This window comes from Ictalurus furcatus, chromosome 6, assembly GCF_023375685.1.
Source record: "Ictalurus furcatus strain D&B chromosome 6, Billie_1.0, whole genome shotgun sequence".
NCBI classification, from domain to species: Eukaryota; Metazoa; Chordata; class Actinopteri; order Siluriformes; family Ictaluridae; genus Ictalurus; species Ictalurus furcatus.
In genome coordinates, this window is record NC_071260.1 from 15,599,523 (window position 1) to 15,623,649 (window position 24,127).

At 37.2% G+C, this 24,127-nt stretch overlaps 2 protein-coding genes and 2 non-coding genes across 11 annotated transcripts in view; all 4 read left to right on the forward strand.

The window, feature by feature from the left end:
* The first annotated feature begins 11,049 nt into the window (after positions 1-11,049).
* Positions 11,050-16,809, forward strand: nifk (nucleolar protein interacting with the FHA domain of MKI67). The gene is made up of 6 exons (XM_053626698.1): positions 11,050-11,273; positions 12,819-12,941; positions 13,955-14,063; positions 14,964-15,175; positions 15,274-15,333; positions 16,023-16,809. The coding sequence occupies exons 1-6, from the start codon at positions 11,172-11,174 to the stop codon at positions 16,230-16,232; spliced, it is 816 nt and encodes a 271-aa protein (XP_053482673.1). The 5' UTR covers positions 11,050-11,171; the 3' UTR covers positions 16,233-16,809.
* LOC128609400 (small nucleolar RNA ACA64) lies at positions 13,735-13,860 on the forward strand. The gene has a single exon (XR_008386221.1). It is a non-coding gene; the product is annotated as a small nucleolar RNA ACA64 (small nucleolar RNA).
* On the forward strand, positions 15,453-15,579 carry LOC128609401 (small nucleolar RNA ACA64). Its single transcript, XR_008386222.1, has one exon. It is a non-coding gene; the product is annotated as a small nucleolar RNA ACA64 (small nucleolar RNA).
* Positions 16,810-23,530: 6,721 nt separating the features above from the next.
* The window catches only part of clasp1a (cytoplasmic linker associated protein 1a), a 66,818-nt gene continuing 66,221 nt past the window's right edge, over positions 23,531-24,127 (forward strand). For 4 of the 8 annotated variants that reach the window (XM_053626699.1, XM_053626702.1, XM_053626701.1 and 1 more), the window contains exon 1: positions 23,532-24,127. This exon is cut by the window's right edge and continues 785 nt beyond it. The gene's annotated coding sequence lies outside the window, so the exon portion shown is untranslated. The other 4 variants (XM_053626704.1, XM_053626705.1, XM_053626707.1 and 1 more) reach the window with 2 other exon arrangements.

Consider the following 24,127-nt stretch of genomic DNA (forward strand, 5'->3'; position numbering starts at 1 on the left):
GGTACCTGGCATCTATTTACAGTAAATCACAAAGGACAAAACACATAGACACAAAGTTTGTCAGTTACTAAAGCAACGAATGTCTGTCAGTGCACCTCATGTCTGAATACCGCATTTCATGAGCCACTGTGTAAATTGCAAAAGCTTAAATGGGAATATATTGGTTATTGCTTACCTTGTTCCTTTTAAAATTCCCACTAGCTCCTGCAAATATAATTTACAACACTACTGTGAGTTATATAGCAGCTACTTTACAGTTTATTACATAGAACAGCAGAGGTCTAGTCAAGAACCAAAATGAATATGGTTCTATTTACTGTATAAACTCTTCATGGTTTACAAATCCAAAACATTTCATAGACAGTAACTAATTATACTGTTCAGCAGAAAAGCTGATTTCATTAAGAAAATTAATATTAAATATTTTTTATATTATTTGTCCTATATTTCTAGACATTCTTATGAATTTCATACTTGAAATCTTATTTGTATGGAAGATAATATATATATATATATATAGAGAGAGAGAGAGAGAGAGAGAGAGAGAGAGAGAGAGGGAGTCAAATATTGGTTAAATATAGTTAAATATTGGTTCAACATGCCTTTATGTAAGATATTAATATTTACATACTGTATAAGATATTTTCACTTGCAGAGAAACCTTTTTTTTCTGTAGTGTACAAACATTTTACCTTGTTCAAGTTCCACTATGGTGATAGAGGCATAGTGGAGCACTTCTTCTTTTTCTTCTTCTGCTTTTACCATGTTAGCATTTAGTGAGAAAGAATGACAGCTATTATGCAACACGTGCTATTAAGATACAATATCTTTACCTTAAGCAACATTTGTATTAACCAAATATGTTTAGAAAAGCAAAATTATTTATCTACATTACCAGTCATATGCTGTAACTTATGTTTATTAGATACATTACTGGTAGGACCACAGTATAGTAACATTGTAAGTTATACCTCTGGTACCCTGAGCTGAATCTGAGTTACATGGATCAACGCTGCATTTCATCTCTATCACAGAGGGTGCATCTAGAGTAATACACAAAAACACTCAAACAAAGATGTAAGATTTGAGTAGAGAAATGTTATTGTAAGCTGTTCCCAGAACAACATTTCATTATGTGGGTTGTACTGTTCCCCAAACCACATACTGTGCACTAAGTAGTATTCCTAAATAAATAAAGACACCACTAGAGCACATATATATTTTGCTGCTAATTATCTTTTCATATCTTCAGTGTTACAGAAGTGTTATGAGAATTAAAACATTTTTGTGCACACCAATGTGACTTGAGAACCAGCACACACTATGTAAGCTCTTTGAGAACTATGACTTCAGCAGTCAGATGAAACCAAGAAGATGTCAAGAAAATCCTGAAGAAACAGCTGATCTTTATTTGGGAGTTAATCAGAATCTCTTCCCTTATGCAACCAGATTATTGTAAGTTTTTTCTCTTTTTTTGTCATTATTTCACATTAAAAGTGGGAAAAAAATGACGTGAATTATTACGTTTCATTTTTTACATAACAAAAACCTGAAATTTTAACAGGGGTGTGTAGAAAGTTTATATCCACTGTATCTAAATGACAAAACTAAACCTCCACAGCTGGTTTCTTCTAGTGAGTGTACGGAATTTCATTAGCCAATGACAGGAGTTCTAGGGTGGCACACGACGTGTTCTCTGGTACAGCATGCAGTATTTTGGAATATTTGTTTACTCCCCTGACTTAACTTTTTTTTTTTATCTAAAAACCCTTACACATTGCAGCTTTAACTAGACACTAGTTATGATGAGTATGAATTTATATCTTGAAATTAAGGTTTTTATATCCTAAACCTATTGTTGATAGGAACAGTATTTATAGAACTCATAGTGTTTATAGAAGAGCAGGTCAGTTTACCTTTGGAGGGTCTTCTTAGGCTGTAAAACAACAGAGCTCCAAGCAAAACCCCCAAACACCCAGACACAATGAACACAACAGTGACCACAGCCTGGGCGTCACTGCCCTTTTCCACACTGTTTCCTGTAGAGACACAGTACATTCTAACCAAAATGTTAATGAATTAGAGAAGAGAATTGCAATGAACTTGCTACTGCTGGCTGAGGATTACCCTGGCTGAGGAGAGCTGTGGTATGTTTTGGTATAGGTGAATGAGGCTCTTTTCTTAATGATGGGACGAGGTGGAGCATTATTGGTGCCAGAGCTCTGAGTGTGTTCTCAGTAAACACAGCACACTGGCAGTGGAGCTGGTGCTCACAGACACTGTTCAGTGTTACACTGACACGCCTCATCATGTCTCTTTGTGTCAGGACTTCTTGTTTAATTAGCACTGCCCTGTTTCCTTCCATCCTCAGCCAGGCCAGAATAACTCGCTCTGTCACATCAAACACCTCACAGGTCAGAACCACTGACTGATTCCAGATCATCACAGAGGGCTCTGCAAAGACTAAAATTAATATGTGTCAGAACATAATTCTAACAGTATTCTGTGTAATACTACTGAAAAAAAAGGGTTCATTGATGGGTTACCTCTTAGAGTGTGGAGTGTTAAGGATGAATAGGTTTTATCATTCACAAGACATCTATATGTTCCACTGTAACTGAATTTCACAGGTGAGATGTGAAAGATGAAATCAGTTCCATTGTAGAATGTGGATGAATGCTTCGCCGGTACGATCACTCCATGTACTCTAAGGTCTTTCGCTCTTTCTGCAGCTATCATTACCTCTTCTGTTTGGTTTAGCTGGCGGATCCACATTATTCTGTCGTAAGACATTTTGGACTTGCAGATGAGGGCCAAATTACTACTGTTGGAGCTTTCTCTATATAGAATATACTTTTTTTTTGTGTGTGTATCTAGAAAGACATCAAGAACAGAAGACAATTTTAGGTATTCTCTTAATCTCATTATTGCTAACTAAAATTTAAGACCTCAACATGCACCACAATGACCAGGACAGGACAATGCCACATTTTTAGAGGAAACGTTTTGATTTCAGATTGAACTGTATGCTGGTGCTTATCAAGAAAAACATCCAATTTAGCCGGCTGCCTGGACCTTTCAAGGAAGAGGGTTTTGGATAGTCTGTTTATATGGGGTGGTACTCAGAAATTATAATTAAATGAAGGTATAGATAATGCGTCAAAATCTTATGCAATTAATAGTGGACGTATCCAGCCCAAAAGGTACTCAAGTCAAAGTAAAAAAAAAGGTGCTACATTTAAATATGTTCATGTATTTTTTAAAAATTAAGTTAATGTCAAGTTTTCATGTGAAGATGAAGATTATTGTCATGTAAAACTAGCACTGTTAACTAAATAACACTACACAGCTTGCTAATGAATTAATCAGAAGTAAAACATCATGTAAATAACCAAAATTTACCATTAGGTAGAATTTGACTTTCTGCCTAGCCAGTTATGTTAGTTACTGTAATGCTAGTCTAACCTGGCAGTAGCAAAGAAAATAGTCAAACCTAATTGAATAAATATGGCCAGTTAATATTAGCAAATTAGCAAAATGTATTTAAACACAATTTTTCGAATTAGATTCCATTAGAGTCCATTACTTCAAAGGAGATGCCTCATTTTATGCAAGTCTTAGCTTACTCATGCACATTGAAACGTTTTAGCCAGGTAGGGCCAGGGGCGTTCATCCTCAAGTTCAACACTGCTGTCTGGTGACTTATCAGTCCTCAAACACACACGAATAGCTATAATGCTAAGTGCATTAAGTACAGTAGCAGGAGGTCACCAAAGGTAAGGCACAGGATCCTGCTGAACTCAGTGGCTGTTACATAAATACTTCTCTAGTTAGTCCAAAAGTCAGAAACAGACAATTCCTAAATATTTAAACAAAATATTATTTCACACTGCTTCTGCAGGATACTTTAACAGCAACATGACAGACGAATATGTTAGTAAAAGCCTTGCTCTGCCAGAGGTTCTGGTTAACACTCTCTGTTTCTAAAAGGCCACCATGGAACTGATGTGACACTGAGCTGTGAGGTGTCTGACCTCCCAGAATCCAACATTCTTCCTTTCTTTCTTTTTTTGTACATTGATGAACAGAAGTCCATTATATTTACAAATATCATCATTGGCTGGATGAGAGAAGAGTCCTTTGTAATTTGTAATGAGTATTTTATGGTCTAAATTTTTAAAAAGTAAGGCGTAGAAGTACATTTTTTTCTTGAAAATCTAGCAGACATGTATTCTAATTCAATAATACTCAAGTATGGTATAAATACTCCAAAATAATAGTTAGTATAGTAACAAAGTACAATTACTTGAGTGTTTTCCAGTTTACACAACATACTCACATTTGGACACTTCCAGTGTTTGATTCCTATAAATGTCTTTCTTTCCCCGATGTCTCAGCATGCAGTAGTATTTCCCCTGACTGCGATGGTCAATGTTGTGTAAAATGATGTAGGCAGTGTTGTTGTAGAACAAAGTGCTGTTAGGAACAGGAGCTTCCTCTCTCTCCCACTGCACAGTGGCGGATTCTGGGAGGTCAGACACCTCACAGCTCAGTGTCACATCAGTTCCATGGTGGCCTTTTAGAAACAGAGAGTGTTAACCAGAACTGCTGGCAGAGCAAGACTTTTACTAACACATTCGTCTGTCATGTTGCTGTTAAAGTATCCTGCAGAAGCAGTGTGAAATAATATTTTGTTTATATATTTAGGAATTGTCTGTTTCTGACTTTTGGACTGACTAGAGAAGTATTTATGTAACAGTCACTGAGTTCAGCAGGATCTTGTGCCTTAACTCTTACAGAACACCTGTAATGGAGGACATCTGCAAGAATCCAAATATCCAGTTTCACTTTGTGATGATCAGTAGTGTCCTGACAAATTACTACATAATAAAGATTGTAGACACTCGCCAATTGTATTATTATTATTATTAGTAGTAGTAGTAGTAGTAGTAGTATATGTAGTATAATATGTATGGTCACAGTTACATGAAGTTATTCCCATTTTAAACACTGGAAATACTTTTCTAATAGTATGTGTGTAATGATAAAGTAAAAAAAACACAAAAAACTCACCTTTAGTCAGCTCAGCTTGAATTCTGCAGAAAAATATTGATACCCAAATAAAGATATTTAATAGCTTGAGGTGCATGGTTATCACCACTTTATGGAGAACTGAAGACAATTTGCTTCTTTTTTTGCATAAATACCTTCACAGGAAGTGAAAGCTGAAGTTACCCTTTAAAATGCACAAAAATAGTTTTTTTTAAAAAACACCTGGTATATGAATATTAGAAGACATTAAATGAAGAAATATAGTGTCTTGGGCATGGTAGCAACTTAAATAGTAGTAATATTTTCTTATGTCAGTTCCCTTTAAAAACAACCATTTTAGGCCATTTAAAGGAAATACTTTGCATCAATTAAAATGCATAAGTAAAATAAAACACATCAGTAAAATACTACAAAAAGCATGTAGCAAGTGTCCTACGTAGGCTTCATCACGTCAGAACTGATACACTGTATACTTTTCTGTAAAGCAAGAATGTTAACTATCGTTATTTTAACTATCGTGTATGTGCACATATATGCACTGGCTTCTGAGAAATAAACCAACTTTTGAATGCTGTGACTTTATAAGCTTTATGTTTCAAGATATAGGGAGCATCTCATTACTCTACTTGATGCCTCCTTGATTTCTTGTTCCTACATCCTTCATCTTTCCACAAAATAAAATCTTTAAAGACATATCAAGAGATATGATAGATTTTTATGTCAGACACCTGATAAATCCCCTGTGCACTGCTGCTGCTCCTGCTAGCCTCGGCCTCAGGTTGTGCTGCACTGCTAACACTTGCACTGCTAACACTTCCTCCAGTCCCTGGTTAGCTTGCTCATCATCTTTCACAAATTCTTCACCCTGATTCTCCTCCTGGCTCTGTTTGAAGAGCCTTTGAATAGATGATACATGTCTTACTAAAGACTCCTCCCTCTCCTCTTTTTTCTCTTTTTCATTTGCATTTACTACAACCACTTCTCTCACTCATGTTGAACTATGATGACTCCCACAGTCCCTCCGATTCAGCACTGGGTTATCTGAAGACAGCATGGGCTTTCCACACTTGCACTTGAACAATTCTATCATTCTGTTTAGATTTTAAAATATCACTGTGCTTTTCATTGGTTATACATGGTGTCATTATCTGAAGGCAGCAGCTATTTACACTAAATGACAAAAATATTGATATATTCTATTTACACTATATAAAAGTAGCAGTTCTTTGCAATAAGTACAAATAGTTGTTAGATGCTATTTATACTTATAAATAGTGGCAAATACTATTTTCACCTCAGTATTGTTGTACATTAACAGGATGCAGTAATAACAGAGTGTAAATGACTACATGTATTAAAATGATTAAATGGATGCCACCTTATTGGGACAATAAAAGCCCTCCCTATACCTACCCTTAACCGATAAACACTTTATTATTGTTAGGCACTTTATTTCCACTTTTCAAATATTTCTTCATTTATTGAAAATAAATGTCTTTCTGATCTGATATGTGATCGAAAAGGGAGAAGAGTGAGTTCAGTTAAAGGCAGATCCGAACTCGGGTCAAACGCGTTAAAGACTACTTTCAGGCGCCACATTCCCTACAGACTCCACAGCAAGTGGAGCATGCCTTTTTTAGTCTTGTGTGGCCCAACCAGACATTGCCCTCCGTTTTCGCAATGTAAATGAAAAAAGAAAAGAAGAGAAAAAATTCTTTTTTCTTCCTCTCGCTTGGGCCCCAAGTGCACATGGGCATCTGGGCCCGTGCCCATAATGCCCATTGGATAATCTGGCCCAGCCAATAGCATTGCCTTTCTAGTTTACATCAATTATAATTAGCCATGACTAGCCATTGTGAAATGTGATGCACGGAAATGATTGTATTGAAATAATAGGGGCAGTAATTTTACATTAGCATATTATATGAAAGCTAGGGATAGAAGGCCTGTGAATGTGTGAAATTGCTTCACATCTACTTGCAACCTGTAATTAGCCACAATTAACCAAGTGTCCTAAGATTCCTCTGAATTCTGGGAGAGGATTAAACAAATTGTAAGCTGCAAACAGTTATATAGAGCATAAATATCACTAAATATCAGATGAATGTATCTTTCGTATATTTTGGAGCTGAGAAACGAAAGTAGGGTCTACTCATTTCAAGTAAGACTTGTATTATAAAGTTGCAAAAATCATCTGATTAAGAGTAACTACAAGTGTTTATGGCATTTATTAATAGCTGCTAAAAATCAACAGAGTAGTGATGTGTCATTCATGTCATCCATCCACTTTATTAGGAACGACTGTACGCAATTATCTAAAGAGCCAATCATCTGGCAGCATCAGAATGAAGAAAATGTGTGATATCTGTGACTTTGATTATGGTATGGATGTTGGTACCAGAAAGGATGGTTTGAGTGTTTCACAAACCGCTTATCTCCTGCTGATTTTCACATACAACAGTTTCTAGAGCTTACACACAACCTCTGACTCATGTGTAGAGCCATACGCAACATTTTAGAGAAAGTGGGAATTAGCGACACCCTGTGGATCTTTAGGGAATTACAGCTAAATGCGAAAATCGCCTCTCACACCTTACACTGCATATCAAAATATGCAGCTACATAATAACTGTATATAGGCTACTTAGTCATGAGAAGCATTCAATTTTAACAGCATTTTCAATTTTACTGAAAAGAAGACTCTGTCTCTCTAAGATACTCTTTTTATACCCAATCATGTTACTGAACTGTTGCCAATTAACCAAAATAGCTGCAAAATGTTCCTCTAGCTTTTTAGCAACACTTACTTTTCCAGCCTTTTGTTGCCCCGTCCCAACTTTTTTGGGCAGTGTTGCGGCCATCAAATGCAAAATTACCTTATTTTATTTCTTAAAATGGTACATTTACTCAGTTTAAACATTTGATATGTTTTCTATGCTCTATTGTGAATAACATATGGGGTTTATGAGATTTGCAAATCATTGCATTCTGTTTTTATTTACATTTTACACAGCGTCCCAACTTTTTTGGAATTGGGGTTGTAATTCATGAAAAAAATAATCTTGAAATCTTTCTGCGCCCAGAGAAGAGATGGCCATTGGCACTCCTGCTCATTATTAGAAGCCTAACGTCTTCATCCATCCCTAAATCAATGAAAAAGTCATCTATAAATTATGTTCTAATACACATGTGAATACTGCACATGCATGTTTTAACTAATAAACTACAGTTACAGGGTGCATGGTGGCTTAGTGGTTAGCATGTTTGCCTCACACCTCCAGGGTCCGGAGTTTGAGTCCCGTCAGGGCTGTGTGTGCGGAGTTTGCATGTTCTCCCTGTGCTGTGGGGGTTTCCTCCCCCAGTCCAAAGACATGTGTGGTAGGCTGATTGGCATGTCTAAAGTGTCTGTAGTGTATGAGGTGTATGTATATAGTGTATACATACATAGTGTATGTATGAATAGGTGTGTATGTGATTGTGCCTTGTGATAGACTGGCACCCTGTCCAGGGTGTACCCCGCCTTGTGCCCCATGCTCCCTGGGATAGGCTCCAGGTTCCCCTGTGATCCTGAAAAGGAGTAAGTGGTAGAAGATGGATGGTGTACAGTTGTGAATTTAAAAGACAGTAAGTGCCTTTGTCAATCAATCAATAATCTGTAGCCTATCATTTCACTTCAAAATATCTTGCTACAGATGTATTTTAATTAATACCATTACACTTACATTTGTAAAAAATTGCACCCTCCAGTGTTGCCATCCGCCATGTTTAATTATCTTTTGTGTTTTTTCGCTGTCTCGCATTTGATTATGGGAAATACTGCATTGGCCAGTGTACATCGGTTGTCCACTCGAAATCATGGTACATTGTGGGTATAATCGAGTGAACGAATGTAGAGAGTGAAGTTGTTCACTCAGAATTCGGACCCCAGTACAAAATGGCCGACACCCGATAGTGCACAATATAGGACAGTGGTTCCCAAACTTTTCCAGGGCAAGGCCCCCCAAATGGCATTAGCATTTGACCGAGACCCCCCTTTTGCAAGATGTCTTTAAAACACATTAAAAATACAGACATCTGAATATATATCCCTTTTTATTGATAATTACATCTTACATCTTTACATTACATTACATTAGGAATAGATTGTGTGTGTGTGTGTGTGTGTGTGTGTGTGTGGTTGTCTGAGAGTGAGAATTTATTTTTCACACCAAATTGTTGAGGCCCCCCAGGTGCCCCCTGGCAGCCCCCAAGGGGGCCGTGGCCCCCACTTTGAAAACCACTGATATAGGAGATAGGGAGCGGGTTTAGGCACAGATCTAGACTGAGGTATGTGAAAATTTCCAGGAGATCAGCAGTTTATGAAATCCTTGAACCATCCGTCCTGGTACCAACATCCATGCGATGATCAAAGTCAGTAAAGTATTCTATGTTTCATGTAAATTAATTATGTAACTACTAAGTATTTGTGTACTAGTTATTGTTTTTCAGATGTTACTTATTCTTACCAAATGATATGAATATAAGAATATAAGCTCTCTATCCAATTCACACACTGTGCTCACTGAAAGATTGTAAAAGAAGTCAAATCAGTTGGAATTGTCACGTCTCACTTTAAAAGAATGCTGCACTCTGAAACACCTTTAATGTGTTGGTATTTAAACATTTGTGATGTGTTTAGTGATTCTGGTGCTAATTTGTTGGAAGACATTGAATTTGTTACAAAATAAATCTTGGAGGCTGTTGAAGATCACTTGTTAATTATAAATGTTAATATGCAGGACGGATGGATTTCTTCCTTCAAGTGTTATGCTCTGGCTTAAAAAAAAAAAAAAGTATTATTTTGTTAATACAATAAATGTATTATGACAAAATAATTTTTGTCAGCTAGTTACTTTATATGTAGCCCACTACTTATTTCGTAGATTTTATTGTACATGAACAACTGGAGGTATGAGGCGAACGTGCTAACCGCTGATCCACCGTGTGCCCATGCCTTACAATTATATAGCGCTTTTCTAGACACTGAAAGTGCTTTATAGATGGTGGAAGGGAATCTCCTCAACCACCACCAATGTGTAGCATCCACCCGGATGATGGAATAAATCCATACAGTGTGAAAAAAGAGCAAAGAATCATATAACACCCAGTAAATCTTGAGATTATCACTTGTCACCTTTCATTTCATTAACATTTTTATTAAGCATGGACCTTTACTTTCATTAAATAGACTTTTTTTTATTGTAGGTTCATTTTGTAAATGTTACAATTATTGTAGACGTAAGCAAAAAGTGGGTGTTTCCTGCAAATGTCATTTCTCACATTTACAAAATCAGATTACTGCCCATCAATGCAAATACTCCATGACCAGGGTTGAAAACTGCATTAAGGTATATGTCCGTGAAAATCGAATCAATCCTGAGATTTAGATGGACAATGCATGGACAAGAGCATCAGACAATCACGTGGCCAGCCCCAACCTAATGCCGTCCAACTCCACCTACCGCCATCTAACTCCAACCTACCGCCATCTCACTCAACCTGCCACCTGAACGAAAAAAATGAAGAAAAAAATAGTTAAATGTAGCTATGAACTTCGTTTTCTCTGCTCTCACTGTAGCTGCTGATTTGGTACTCCAGGACCAGGGTTATAATCAATGCATTAAGGTATATGTCAGTGAAAATTGAATCAGCCCTGAGATTAAGTTGAAAGGCCAAAGCATCTCACCTAATGCAGAGGTTCTGTGATCGTTTGCGTAAGTTTTAGACGTGTTGGGGAACTGAGTAAAACATTTTGATTATATTCTGCTGGAATGAACGAAATGACTCGAAAAAAGATGAACGAGATTCAAAGATCCGATTCAGTAAAATGATCCGAACTTCCCATCACGACTTCTGATTAAAGATGCTGAGGGAACGCTCGTGCACTCCGGTACAGCAGGTGGCGCCTCATAACGTTTATTTCAGGAAGTCGTGTGTTTGTGTCCCTCAGCACTTCCTCAATGCTTCTTCTGTCGAGAAACGTGGTTACTTAGCGTGTTAGCGTGTGGCATGGCGGTTGTGAAGAACGGTTGTTAGTGTGTTTTATTCTTATTTGTTTGTTGTAAGAGTCTCTTTTGACAATGACCGAGGACACACAGAGCGGGAAGCTGCTCGCGCTCAACCCCAAAGAAGACCTCGAGTTTCAGAAAAAAGTGAAGCAAGTGAAAAAGCGACAGAAAACGGTAGGACCATCAAGTGAAGTGGAGATACGTGTGTGAAGAGGTGTTTAGTGTTTTTAGTTTTTTGGTTGTACTTTCTCGGTTGTACTTTCTCAGCTGTCAGATAAAGGCTAAAAGAATCAACACTGCTCTTTTCCCCTAAATTCTTCCCCTTTTTTTGCAACAAGTAATTGATGTCTGTAATAAACTGTAAATGTCTGTAATAAACCAAAATATATGTCTATGCTCATTATTTTACAGTGATTTATAGTGATTTCCCTCTGGTCTGGAGAGTTCAGTTCAGTCTGCTTGCTAGTTAATATTTGTAGAAGTGGTTTAGGTCTTGATTAGATTTGTACATATGAGCTGTTCATGATTCATTTCTCTGTTTTTATTAAGATCACTTACTCAGGAGGAAACCTATTGTTAGTATTCTTCTCATTATTATTATTCTCATTATCTATATAAAATGGCCAATAACTCAAGATCTGAGTTGTAAAAAGTTTTGATACATTGAAACTACAGGCCACGAGTAACTCACATGAGCCCATAGGTGGTGCTGCATGCCATGCCCATAGTCTATGTGATTTTTTCCCTCTGCCCCATAAGTCCAAAGTGTCTGACAATTGGTGTATGTGATTTATTTCTCATGGGGAACAAAAAAGACCCATAGTCCACCTTGATAGATTTTCTATCATAATTACAAAAGTCTTCTCTTCATGAACCGTAGGTCCGATTGAATTGACCTGTGGTAAATGTGCATGGGATACATGTCTTTCTATAGTGTGATGAGCAATAAGGAATCAAATAGAAATTGGCCGAACTATTTACATATTGGTGAATTGACAACTGTTGCGCATATTTCTTGTCCATAAATCAGTGGAATGTTAACCTATGCACTTGATCTGTGCCACACGCAAAAAGGACACTACATTGTGTTACCATGTGCGACGGCAATCTCACATCTCCAAAAACAATGGCGTTAAAAGGAATAATATCGTTGATAATGTTATGTTGAACCGTATCTTTATTGTCTGCTAGATGGCGGTGTTTGTCTTGGATAGAGCCAAAATACACTTCATTCAGATTAATGTTATTGCAGCAGGAATAAATTCAAATAATGTTAAGGTAGCATTGTAGCAGCGTGAAGTAATTATCCAAAATTCTCCTGATTTTTTGTTTTTTCTCTCTACAATGATCATTTGTGGAAAGCTACAAAAATTAACTTAAAATCTGCGATTCCTCCAAATGTGTTGAAATGTTGCATGTGTGTGATACATTCCTATACCATGTCAATTCTGAAATGGTCCGCAATCTTGAGGAGGAATCTGCCATTGCTGCTTGCAGCTCTATATTCTATATATTTTTTTAAATAAAAAATTGAGTGCTTTCAGTTAAACCTAGTGACCAGCCAAACAAGGTGATAAGCTCAGTAATGAATATATTGCTAGTGGTGGGTTGGGATATCCACCACTGTAACTAAATTAAATAATCGCAGACCCCCCTGGTGATCCTTCACAGACCCCACTTTGAAAACTACTACATTCTTCATTTTCTCTTCTTGTCCAGGATTTAACTCCAGGTGTGGTGTATGTGGGTCACCTTCCCCAGTCACTCGCCGAGCCACAGCTCAGAGATTACTTTTCTCAGTTTGGCCGAGTCCTGCGCTTGAGGCTCTCCAGAAGTAAAAAGGTAATGACCCATTTCTCGCTGTGTACATTGTGTAAAATGGTGTTCATTGATGATGGTCCCTTTAGGATTTTGCAATTGCAGAAATTAAAGCAAAGTCGAGCAAATGCAGCAATATTTGGAGGAGCTTGCAATTTTGTTTTAATTACTGCAGATTTGGGCCAAGATGCGTCATGTGGCATCTTCAGTCAAAGCCCTTTTCGATTCACTTGTGTCGAACATGAGTACGGTTACCACAAACATCACTGCGAAAGACTGTGCAAAACAATATTGTGGAGTTGCGATTTTGGCAGTTCAAGTAGTTTTCCTCAAAAATAGCACAAAAAGCTCTGTAAGTTGCATCACATATTTTGATAAGGATTTTGGCAGAAGCAATCACAAAAACTCTGCGAAATCCTGTATGGACTGGATAGGCAGTTGTTGCTGTTTTAAAATGTTTTTTTGTTTGTTTGTTTTTTTTTTTTTTTTAATTTTGCTGTACAATTGGCCAAAAAAAAATTTTTTGTCCTTTTTTGCGGAAAACTACTTGAATTGGCGTAATTGCACCGAATTGTTTTGCACTTGTCATTGACAGTGATTGTTGGTAAATGAGACCTTTTAGCTGTACTCATGTTTGACGCACGTGAACTGAAGAGGGCTTTGGCTGAATTTGCGTTGTGATGCGTTTTAGCCAAAATGTAAAAAAAATTGAAAATTTGCAAGACCCTTCTAAAATCGTGGTGTTTGCTTGATTTTTGCATTAATTTCTGTGAAATTGTGAAATCTTGGAGGGACTGGATAGGGAAGCTTAAATGGCACAATCTGAAAATTACCTTCAGCATGTGTATTGCAGTGGGTGAGATAATTGTGCCTACACAAAGGCGGTTCATTAAGCTTATTGCCAGCTCCATAGTTGTGCAATGAAACCCATGTACCTACATTAACCAAACTTATGAATGTCCTGAAGAATGAATCTGGTGACCTTCTCGTGCTTGTTAAAGGGCTGTAGTCTGAGCTAAGGTTTGCTGTGATTGCAGACTGGCCGGAGTAAAGGCTATGGCTTTGTGGAGTTTGAGTGTGATGAAGTGGCCAAGATTGTGGCAGAGACTATGGACAACTACCTCATGGGAGAAAGGCTGATCAAATGTGAGTGCAGCTTGTTTTTTTGTTTTTTTTTGGTCAACAAAAGTGTTGATTCTGACCCCGTTGTATAGATGCTGTGCATTTTAAGCTTGATTTTATGTTGTTGCCCATACATCTTAAGATGTACCAACATCCATGATGTTACTGATGTGTTTATGCTTGTCTATGGTAATACCAGAGAGACATGAAAACTATGCTATTCTGTTTTATCAGCTAAAGCCACGGTCAGGCTGAATGTGAATAAAAAATGAGTTCAACTGAAAACCAAGTTCACTGAATTAGAAAGGATGCACCTGCATTTATAGCAGTTACATTCTCATCTATTTGAATATCTAGGTGAATTCACTAGCCTCAGCCTGGTGAGTCATTAGAAAACAAGAAGGGTGGGACTGTTCTTTTTAGTTGAGAAAAAAATTAATGGAACAGCAGCTTAAGTACCACCGCAGTAGACCTTTTCCTAACCGTTTTCTTACTTTTCCTTGCTGTGCACATGGGGCGGGGGTCATTGCTCTTCTTGTCCACCAACATTCACTAGAGTTTTTGTAGTAAAATATGCAGATTTTTCTCTCTGCATACTGTTGATTTGGAAATCACAAAAACCTTCATGAAGAAAGCTGTTATTAAATGAACTTGTAAACCTAAGGCAGTAACTCACAGCAGGGAAGCATGAGATGCTTACTCTAAATTAGAATAGTCCAAGTTAATTCCTCTATTCATGTTTTTGGGAGAAAATGTTGAGCCCTTACTGAAATGTGGTGAAAATATGCCTTGTGTTTCCGTTAATGCAATATGTGTGTTTGTGAATTTTTCATTGCATAAATAATGCATTAATAAATTATGACCTTAATTGGATGCCAAATAATGTGACATTTTAATGAAACGGTCCGTTTGTGATTTGGACAGGTCAATTGGTGCCGCCCGAGAAAGTCCATGAAAAGCTCTTTGTTGGTTCTCAGAAAATCTTTAAGAAGCCCATCCGGCCTGCTGTTGCACGTTATAATAGAGCCCATGGCCCAGAAGATATGAAGAAACTTGCTGGAAAGCTCCTAAGCAAAGAAGCAAAGCTTCGCAAGAGACTGGCGGAAAAGGGCATCGACTATGATTTTCCAGGATTTGTTAGTATTTCAGTAGAATTCCTTTATTTTAACTTGGGTTTTACTGACTTCTTATTTATTTGTTAGTAATCTGATAAATATTTTATTTTACTTTCAAGGCAGCTCAGGTTTCAGCAAAGAAAGCTCTGTCAGATGCTGATACATCAGTCTGCAGTGAGGTAAGCTCAGTTTGAAATCATGATTTTTATTTATTTATTTTTTAAATATATTCATATCTTTTTGGGGGGTGGGGTTGTTATGTAATGCTGAGATTCCTCAGACATGACTGTTCCTTGGCATAGTCTGAAAATTACTTCAGCTGTATTTGTCTTCTGGAGTAAGATAACTGTGCCAACAGGAAGCTGGTACATTTAGCTTATTGTCAGCTGATGTAGCTGCACGATGAAACCCATGTGCCAACACTCCAATAAGCTGTAACTGAAAGCTCCACCCTCAAATGCATGAAAAAGTTTATATTGAAATATTTGTGGTGGGCTTAGCGATTATTGTACTAATTAGTTGTTTTTGTTATTCCTGAGAGAACATGACGGGGGTACATTGCTTTACTTAGAGATTTCAAACACAAATAAAATAGTTATGCCCAATGGCTCCACTATTATCATGTAGTAAAACAACACTGGTGGCAGGGTAATGTAGGAAACTATTAACCAAACTGAAGGTAGACCATGTCAATGAAAGAAGTGTAAACAAACAAAAATAGTCAAGTCAGAATTTGATTACAAGAACATTTTGCTGTTGAAGATCATGTGTTAATTATAAAGATTAATGTGAGTCGTTTAGTGTTTTTCATTTGAAACCATGTTCACACACTGCCTGAACTTTTTAATGATCTATCTGTGATGGATAGGACACCACACCGGTTTGTACACCTTCAGTCCTGGAGAGGAGGCGGTCTATGAAAATCACGGATGATGATGTAGATGATGAAATTGTTCTCAAAGTCCCGCCAAAGAACAGTGAAGACGTTGAAGACTCTGACACAGAGGAGGAAGATAATGATGATGATGATGATGAGGAAGGATCAGCAGAGAAAGAGTCAGATGCTGATGAGGATTGAACCTCTATTCTGAAGAGGGACTAAAGAGCTTCTATCAAGAAAATGGGCTTAATTACAAAGTCTAGAGTTGTATTCGGATGTTTCTCAGTTCCGCTCAAAAATGGAGAGGCGTTACCTACACGGCTCATATATTGGTTTATATGAACTAAGGAACTGTTTCAACATTTGTATATGATTGAGAGATTTTTTTTTCTGTGTACGTCTTCTCTGGCTAGTTCTTGGATGTGGTTTATCTGCTCAGATTTGTTAAAGCAGTTCAACCATAAAATATCCCTAAAATGGCATAAAATGTACAGACAGCCTTTAAAATGAATCCTCTTATTCAGAAGCAGAAACTAAATGGTAGGTGTTAAGTCACATTTTTCAAATGTGGTACCGCAGTCACGTGTGCTTGGGTCCATTATACTATACAAGAGCAAACTAACAGAACCGTGTAATTATTGGATTTGGCTTTAAGGTAAAATATTAGACTGTATTTGGAGGAATGCCAGTTCTGGAAAATCTAAATAATATTTTTTTTCATATGTAATATCAAGTGTATTATAATACTTGTGCAAATAAAGAGAAAATAAGCAAGTATTGTCTATGCTTACCACAACTGTGACCAGATAACAGCAAGTGTGGAGAACACCAGTAGTGAGATAAAACTACTTCTGCTCACTCCCTTTTAATTTCTATTTGCATTTGACGCTGTAAAACGGTAAATGTTTTATAGTGGATTTCTCTCACTGAATAAAAAGAAGCTTGAGCTTGAAAAATCCGAACTGTAAGAAGCTTGTACTGTAATACAAGCTATGTAACACACTAATCACTAGAGGACGCTAGACTTGTAGAAATCAGTTCCTGTGTGTGTATGTATGTGTATATAGATCACACACACATGTGGGTGTAAAAGTTTTAAGCACCCTATATATTTTAATACAAACTATAGTTTGTTTTAACTACAGTTTGTTCCCCCTCCATTATCAAGTCAGTACAGTAGATGCTCAATAAAACTTACAGCTCATTTCCACATAAAACTGTGCTGGAGACTACTGCACAAGGATATGTCTTTGCGACTGTAAGTGACTAGTCAACTTAATCCTTCACATGGTATTCATACGTTGCCATAAATTTCTGCTACTCTATGGATCACGCTGAAGTTTGAACAAAATGGTTTGACTTAATATCTGCAGCAGTAGTGTACAAGCCATTTCTTCCTAATTTGTTTATTAACTTTTATTGCATGCCTAAATGGAAAAAAAAGTTATTTGCCAGATTCAGATGTTCCTAAACAAATTGTTATAATGTATGAGTTTGTAACTTATCAACAAAGACTGTACTATCTTTTCTAATATGATGCATTTAATATGGAAAAAATATTTTCACTGAATTTTTTTTTTTTTACACTAGTTTACACTAAATGTCTAATATACTGTTCTGTTGCCTGAACTGTTAAAATATTTTGGAACCTTTAAAAATAACTCGACTGCTTCTATAACTTTGGCTTATAATGTATATGACTGCTCATTGTCATAAACCCATACAAGGAAATAAAAAGTAATAATTTTGACTCCAGATCAGGAGAGGGTAAAGACATACTGATTATCTGATCTATATTTTATATATATATATATATATATATATATATATATATATATATAATATGTGTGTGTGTGTGTGTGTATATATATGTATATGTACCTTAGATAATGCCTCTCTGAGGGCCATGTTGGAATGTTCCCAAGTCAAAGTACTATGGAACTCCTAAGCATTAGATCCCTTCATCATACTCTTTCCATACCATCGTGCTCTTTGCCTGACAAAGCAATTCACATTCTATGTCAAAACATATTTGACAGTTGGGGTCTAATTCTAAAATCACCAGATACCAAATGTATAACAGTTTTGTCTTGTTGCCATCACAAACTAAAAATTTTTAAACCTTAAGTAACGTAGTCACGGAGGGTGTGTACATTTGTCACTCTACATTATGGGTGGGGATCCTTATAGACTGTGGAACAGAAATGTACTTAGTGTGTCTCCACCGATTTATTTCACATTGGAGTACAACCATTTTTCTTTTTTTACCATTATGGGCGAAACACCCGTTTCTTTTAAAACATCATCTTTAAATGTTTTTCCTTCCTCCTAAATAAACCTTCGGACTTAAGACACCATCTTTGGAGTTGTTGACACCATGCTCATGGTTAAACAACAACGTCTTTACAATATCTTCATGAATAAATTGTCAAACTAACATCTTTTTTTTTTCTTGCAGCAAGAGTCAAGTCCTCTCCCATTTCAACAAGTCCTCTTGTTGGTGAATACACAGCATTCCTCTAGGGGTATTAGGATTTCTCAGAGCAGCCATTGTAACAGATAGTTGCAGAGTTTCTTCTGTGTTTTAACTACAACATCTTAACCATTATTTACGCACTGAGACGCATGACTCACTCCTTAATTCGTTAACATATACACATTTGTAAGCATTCTAGTCAGCAAAACCCCCAGAAATCACATTTCTCTGTCTCCCACAGACAGACAACTGCCAGGAAAGATCACACATTTATGCCAAACAGTGTTACCAGAGGTCATAAATGTACACGATTTGACTCTCAGCCAGTGGGGACATGGGATGCCAAAGCATAGACAAAAGCTTATGTATTTAGCAACAGTTCTGTGAAAGTATCCTCTTTGGCAAACCATTTTCCAAAAACTTGTTTATAGTTGAAACAAAACACACGATTCTTTTAAAACACCATCTTTTTTTTTTTTTTTTTGAAAAGGTCTGTTTTTTTTTACCCTTAAAGTACCTTGTTTGGAAAGTAGGGTACGTAATAAATATGTTAAATTTTCTTCAGACATATTGTCGCTTCAGTCTCCACAATGAATAACACTGATGGTTTTGGTCTTTATTTCAGTAAAAGAGAACAACGTCCTCATACAGCCTTGAAGGAATGTAGAAATGTTTCACACATCAGTGTTTTTCTCAACAACATAGGCAATAAATGTTATCTGTTCATTTCTTGACAGAAGGATTACACAAATCATACACACAGGTAGCTACACACACATAAAATGTCCACAATTCTAATACATCTACCACATTCAGTCACCAGGTCTAATATTTTCTGATAGATTAGTTACACAAACTGATAATTACCACAAAAGTAATTTCAGAAACAAAGATTCACTTAAACCACAAATTTACACATTGGTAGGGATCGTAAAACACTGAAACGCACGACTCGTCCCTTAATTCAACAACATAAACACATTGTAAGCATTCTGGTCAGAAAACCCCCAGGAAACACAAGACCCTATCTCTCTCTCTCTCACACACACACACACACACTTCAGACACTGTCACCAGAGCTCATAAATTAGGTGTACCTTCAAACTGTCGGAGAGAGAGAGAGAGGGGTGAATGTGAAACACGTGTGTATGGGCGGGGTTTAGAGAGAGAGAGCGAGAGGTGAATCTGAAACACGTGTGTATGGGCGGGGTTTAGAGAGCGAGAGGTGAATCTGAAACACGTGTGTAGGGGCGGGGTTTAGAGAGAGAGAGAGCGAGAGAGAGAGAGAGGTGAAGCGGTTTTAACATCATTACTGCTGTACCCCAGCGAATGGAATACATCTTGCGAAAACTTATTTCTTAGTTTAAACAATACGGCGATTATTTTAGCCAACACTTTAACATTTTTACCTCATAAGGATCTTTGTTTAGAAGTCATGTAATACGCGCGATTCTTTTAAACGTCACTTTTAAACATTTTATCTCTTAAGGGTTATATATTTTTTTTGGAAGACCAGTAATACGCATTCTTTTTAAACAGCTCTTTTAATCATTTTTACCTCCTAAAGGGTTATGTTTGAAAGACACGTAATACGAGCTTTTATTTATGTATTTATTTATTTATTTTTACGTTTTACATCCTAAACTTTTTATCCCAAAAAACGTAATCAACATTTGTTTTCATTTATTTCACAAACAAATATTCTACTCATATATGTACACATTCAAACATCATGCTTTTTCTAACAATGTGTTTACACAAACGAAAATACCCCCACATAGTAACACAAACGCCTGCCCAATATTAACCATTGATACGCTTTTTCAGATGTATTTCGACCCAAAAACCAGGCTCATTAACATAAATACCTTTGTTGGGGGCTACTCACCCACACACCCCTCCACCACAGCCCAGACACACAGGGGCCAGATTGACCCACTGATACAGTCGATAGGGTTACCCCCACCCCTAGTCATAAATTAGCTTACCTACAGAAATGTCGGCCAGGGAAGCACAAAGGGTCATAAATCAGCACACACTACTTTGATTGACAGTTTGACAGAAAGTGTATGATATATATATACAGCAAAAAAGAAACATCCTCTCACATTCAGCTGCTTTTATTTCCAGCAAATTTCTGAACATGTGTATATATTTGTATTAACATAAAAACATTGAACAATTAACATAAACTGAACAAGTTTCACAGACATTTGATGAACAGAAATGGAATAATGAGTCCCTGAACAAAGGGGGGGGGGGGGGGGGGTCAGTATCTAAAGTAACAGTCAGAATCTAGTGTCCTCCAGCTGCTTTAAGTACTACAGTGCATCTCATCCTCATGAACTGCACCAGATTTGTTAGTTCTTGCTGTGAGATGTTACTCCACTCTTCCACCAAGGCATTTGCAAGTTCTCAATCTTGTCCTGGGGGGACACATGTTTACATGTAATTTTCCAATGCAAGGACGATCAGCTGTCCTTCTTGACTCCCTGTAGCACTGTCTTAGGCGTCTTACATTACAGACATTGCAGTTTATTGCTCTGGCCACATCTGCAGTCCTCATGCCTCCCTGCAGTAGGTATATGGCATGTTCATGCAGGTGAGCAGGAACCCTAGACATCTTTCTTCTGGTATTTTTCAGAGTCAGTAGAAAAGTCTCTTTAGTGTCCTAAGTTATTGTAACTGTGACCTTAATTGCCTACCGCCTGTAAACTGTTTGTGTCTCCACAGGTGCATGTGCAATAATTGATTATGGTTCACTGAACAAGTATGAGAAACGTTGTTTAAATCCTTTCCAATAAAGATTTGTAAAGCTTATTTGGATTTTACAAAATGATCTTTAAAATACAGTCTCCTGAAAAAGGAATATTTCTCTGGATTACTACAGTGCTCTGGAAAATCCACTTCTAAGAAGATATGCACTTGTGTTTGGGCTATTATACACGCTACCATTTAAAAGGTAAAGGGCTACTTTCTTAATCTTGTCTTGAACATTCAGAAATGAGTTTTGGCAGCGTCTTTCAGCGGACTTCCTCCATATCATAAGGTCTGCACTAGAGATGCACCGATGTATCGGTCGATAATCGGTATCGTCCTATAAAGGCTATTTTTTATAGTTTAAAAACATCTGATGACAAGGGCCGATTATATCCTGTCAATAAAAAGAAGACAGGAAAATACATCGATTTCGTGCTGTGTTTAAAGATGATGTCTCTTGTGTGGAATGACAGTAAAACTGCATATTGTAAGCTCTGCACCGCTAAAATTTTACACCGGAAGTGAGCAGCAGTGAAGTGGGAGTTTTGGCGTGGAGTCTAATATTAAGCATATATATTACCAGTTTGATGTTCAATGATGAAGTAGAAATGCTTTTGTTTGTGGTGAGTGAATGTGAGCCAATCAGAAGGTTTTTTAGAATTCAGTCAATGACTAGGTTTACATGGACAGCAGTAATCTAATTATTGAGCTTACTCTGATTAAGATAATGTGATTAAGGTGTATACATGAGTCGCTTTTATGAATTTTTATGAATATTTTTAGAATACTCCTGTCATGTTCCCGTTTTACATGTTTTAGAACATAATTAGCTTCCACTGTTATGCTGATGATACACAGTTGTATGTTTCAGCGAAGCCAGAGGACAGACAGAAGCTTAGTAAAGCTGAGGATTGTGTAAAGGACATTAGACATTGGATGTTAACTAACTTCCTTCTACTTAATTCTGATAAAACAGAAATACTTTTATTAGGCCCACGTGTAGCTAGAAGTAATCTTTCTGATCACATGGTTACTCTGGATGGTCTTTCTGTTTCATCATGTGCAGCAGTTAAAGACCTTGGAGTGATTATTGACTCCAGCCTATCATTTGATGCTCATGTAGATAATATTACTAGGATAGCCTTCTTTCATCTCAGAAATATTTCTAAAATAAGAAACATATTGTCACTACATGATGCGGAAATACTAGTTCATGCATTCGTCACTTCTAGATTAGATTACTGTAATGCCTTACTGTCTGGATGTTCCAGTAGGAATATAAATAAGCTCCAGTTAGTCCAGAATGCAGCTGCTAGAGTCCTAACTAGAACTAGAAGGTACGACCATATCACACCGATATTATCAATACTGCATTGGCTCCCAGTAAAATCTCGCATTAACTATAAAATACTTTTGTTAACCTATAAAGCACTAAATGGTCTCGCGCCACAATATCTAAGCGACCTTTTGGTTTTATATAATCCGCCACGCCTACTTAGATCAAAAGATGCAGGCTATTTGACGGTACCTCGAATAGTGAAGGCTACAGCAGGGGGAAGAGCTTTCTCTTATAGAGCCCCACAGTTATGGAACAGTCTTCCTATTAGTGTTCGGGACTCAGACACAGTCTCAGTGTTTAAGTCTAGGCTTAAAATGTATTTGTTTACTCAAGCCTACCCTGACTAGATTCTGTTCTACTACTTCGCAGTCATAATAATCTTTTTTCTCCCTCTCTCCTTTCGCCGAGCCCCACATGAATTTATGGAGATACTAGAGATCCAGATCCTTTCTGCCTCTGGATGGAGCTCAAATCTTCTCTAATTCCAGACTGCTGGGACTACGGCTGCTCCTAAGGCCATACAGACTTCATATAAATCCATAATGAACTTTTTCACACTATCTGTTGTTACCCAGATGAGGATGGGTTCCCTTCTGAGTCGGGTTCCTCTCAAGGTTTCTTCCTCTTAAAACATCTTAGGGAGTTTTTCCTTGCCACCGTCGCCACTCAGTGGCTTGCTCAGTTGGGATAAATTCGCACCTTTAATATCTGTATACCATGTTGATATTTCTGTAAAGCTGCTTTGAGACAATGTCTATTGTAAAAAGCGCTATACAAATAAAATTTAATTGAATTGAATTGAATTAGATTAACAGCCCGTGTCATTACGTCACCGCGCCACACAGTCCGACGTCCCTCCAGAATTTCATGTATCAGCATACAGTTCATCTTCGTTATGGTACCGTATACAGTTTTGGGTGTTTTTATTTAATTTTTTTTCCAAACGCTTTAAGTGCAGTTGATTATTTGTCATGCTATACGTGCTAATAGACATCTGCTTGAAGCCGTTGGCTGCGTCTCAAACCGCGTACTTACTGTTTATATAGTAGCTGAGATACATGTATTTTTCCCCACTACAGGCCTATAGTAGGCAAGTATGCGGTTTGGGACGCAGCCGAACTCTCTTCTTTGCCGTAAAATGTTGAGAACTGCCGTGTGTGATCGTGTCCTGTTGCAAAATGCAATGAAAACTCTCACACAACGTTCATAATGTGATTAAGGTGTTTACATGTCTGTCATACACATCCATAATGCAACTAAAATAGGAGTACTCCACCTGTCTTAATTCGATTAAAGCTTAATTTGAGTATGACCTTAATTAGATTAGGGTAAGTAAAAATTGCTGTTTACATGGTAGTTTCTTAATCAAAGTATGGTCTTAATCAGGTTAAGAGTGAATTATTGTTGTCCATATAATCGCAGTTAATGTTAATATGAATTAATAATATTCAATAAGTCAGTGGTTTTAAAAGTGGGGGCCACAAGGGGGCACCTGGGGGGCCTCAACAATTTGGTGTG

Excerpts from the sequence above, each read along its gene's own strand:
- nifk (XM_053626698.1), top strand. The coding sequence starts at position 11,172 with ATGACCGAGGACACACAGAGCGGGAAGCTGCTCGCGCTCAACCCCAAA. Across the intron at positions 11,274-12,818 it reads TGAAAAAGCGACAGAAAACG|GATTTAACTCCAGGTGTGGT; the intron begins GTAGGACCATCA and ends CTTCTTGTCCAG. Across the intron at positions 15,334-16,022 it reads ATACATCAGTCTGCAGTGAG|GACACCACACCGGTTTGTAC; the intron begins GTAAGCTCAGTT and ends TGTGATGGATAG.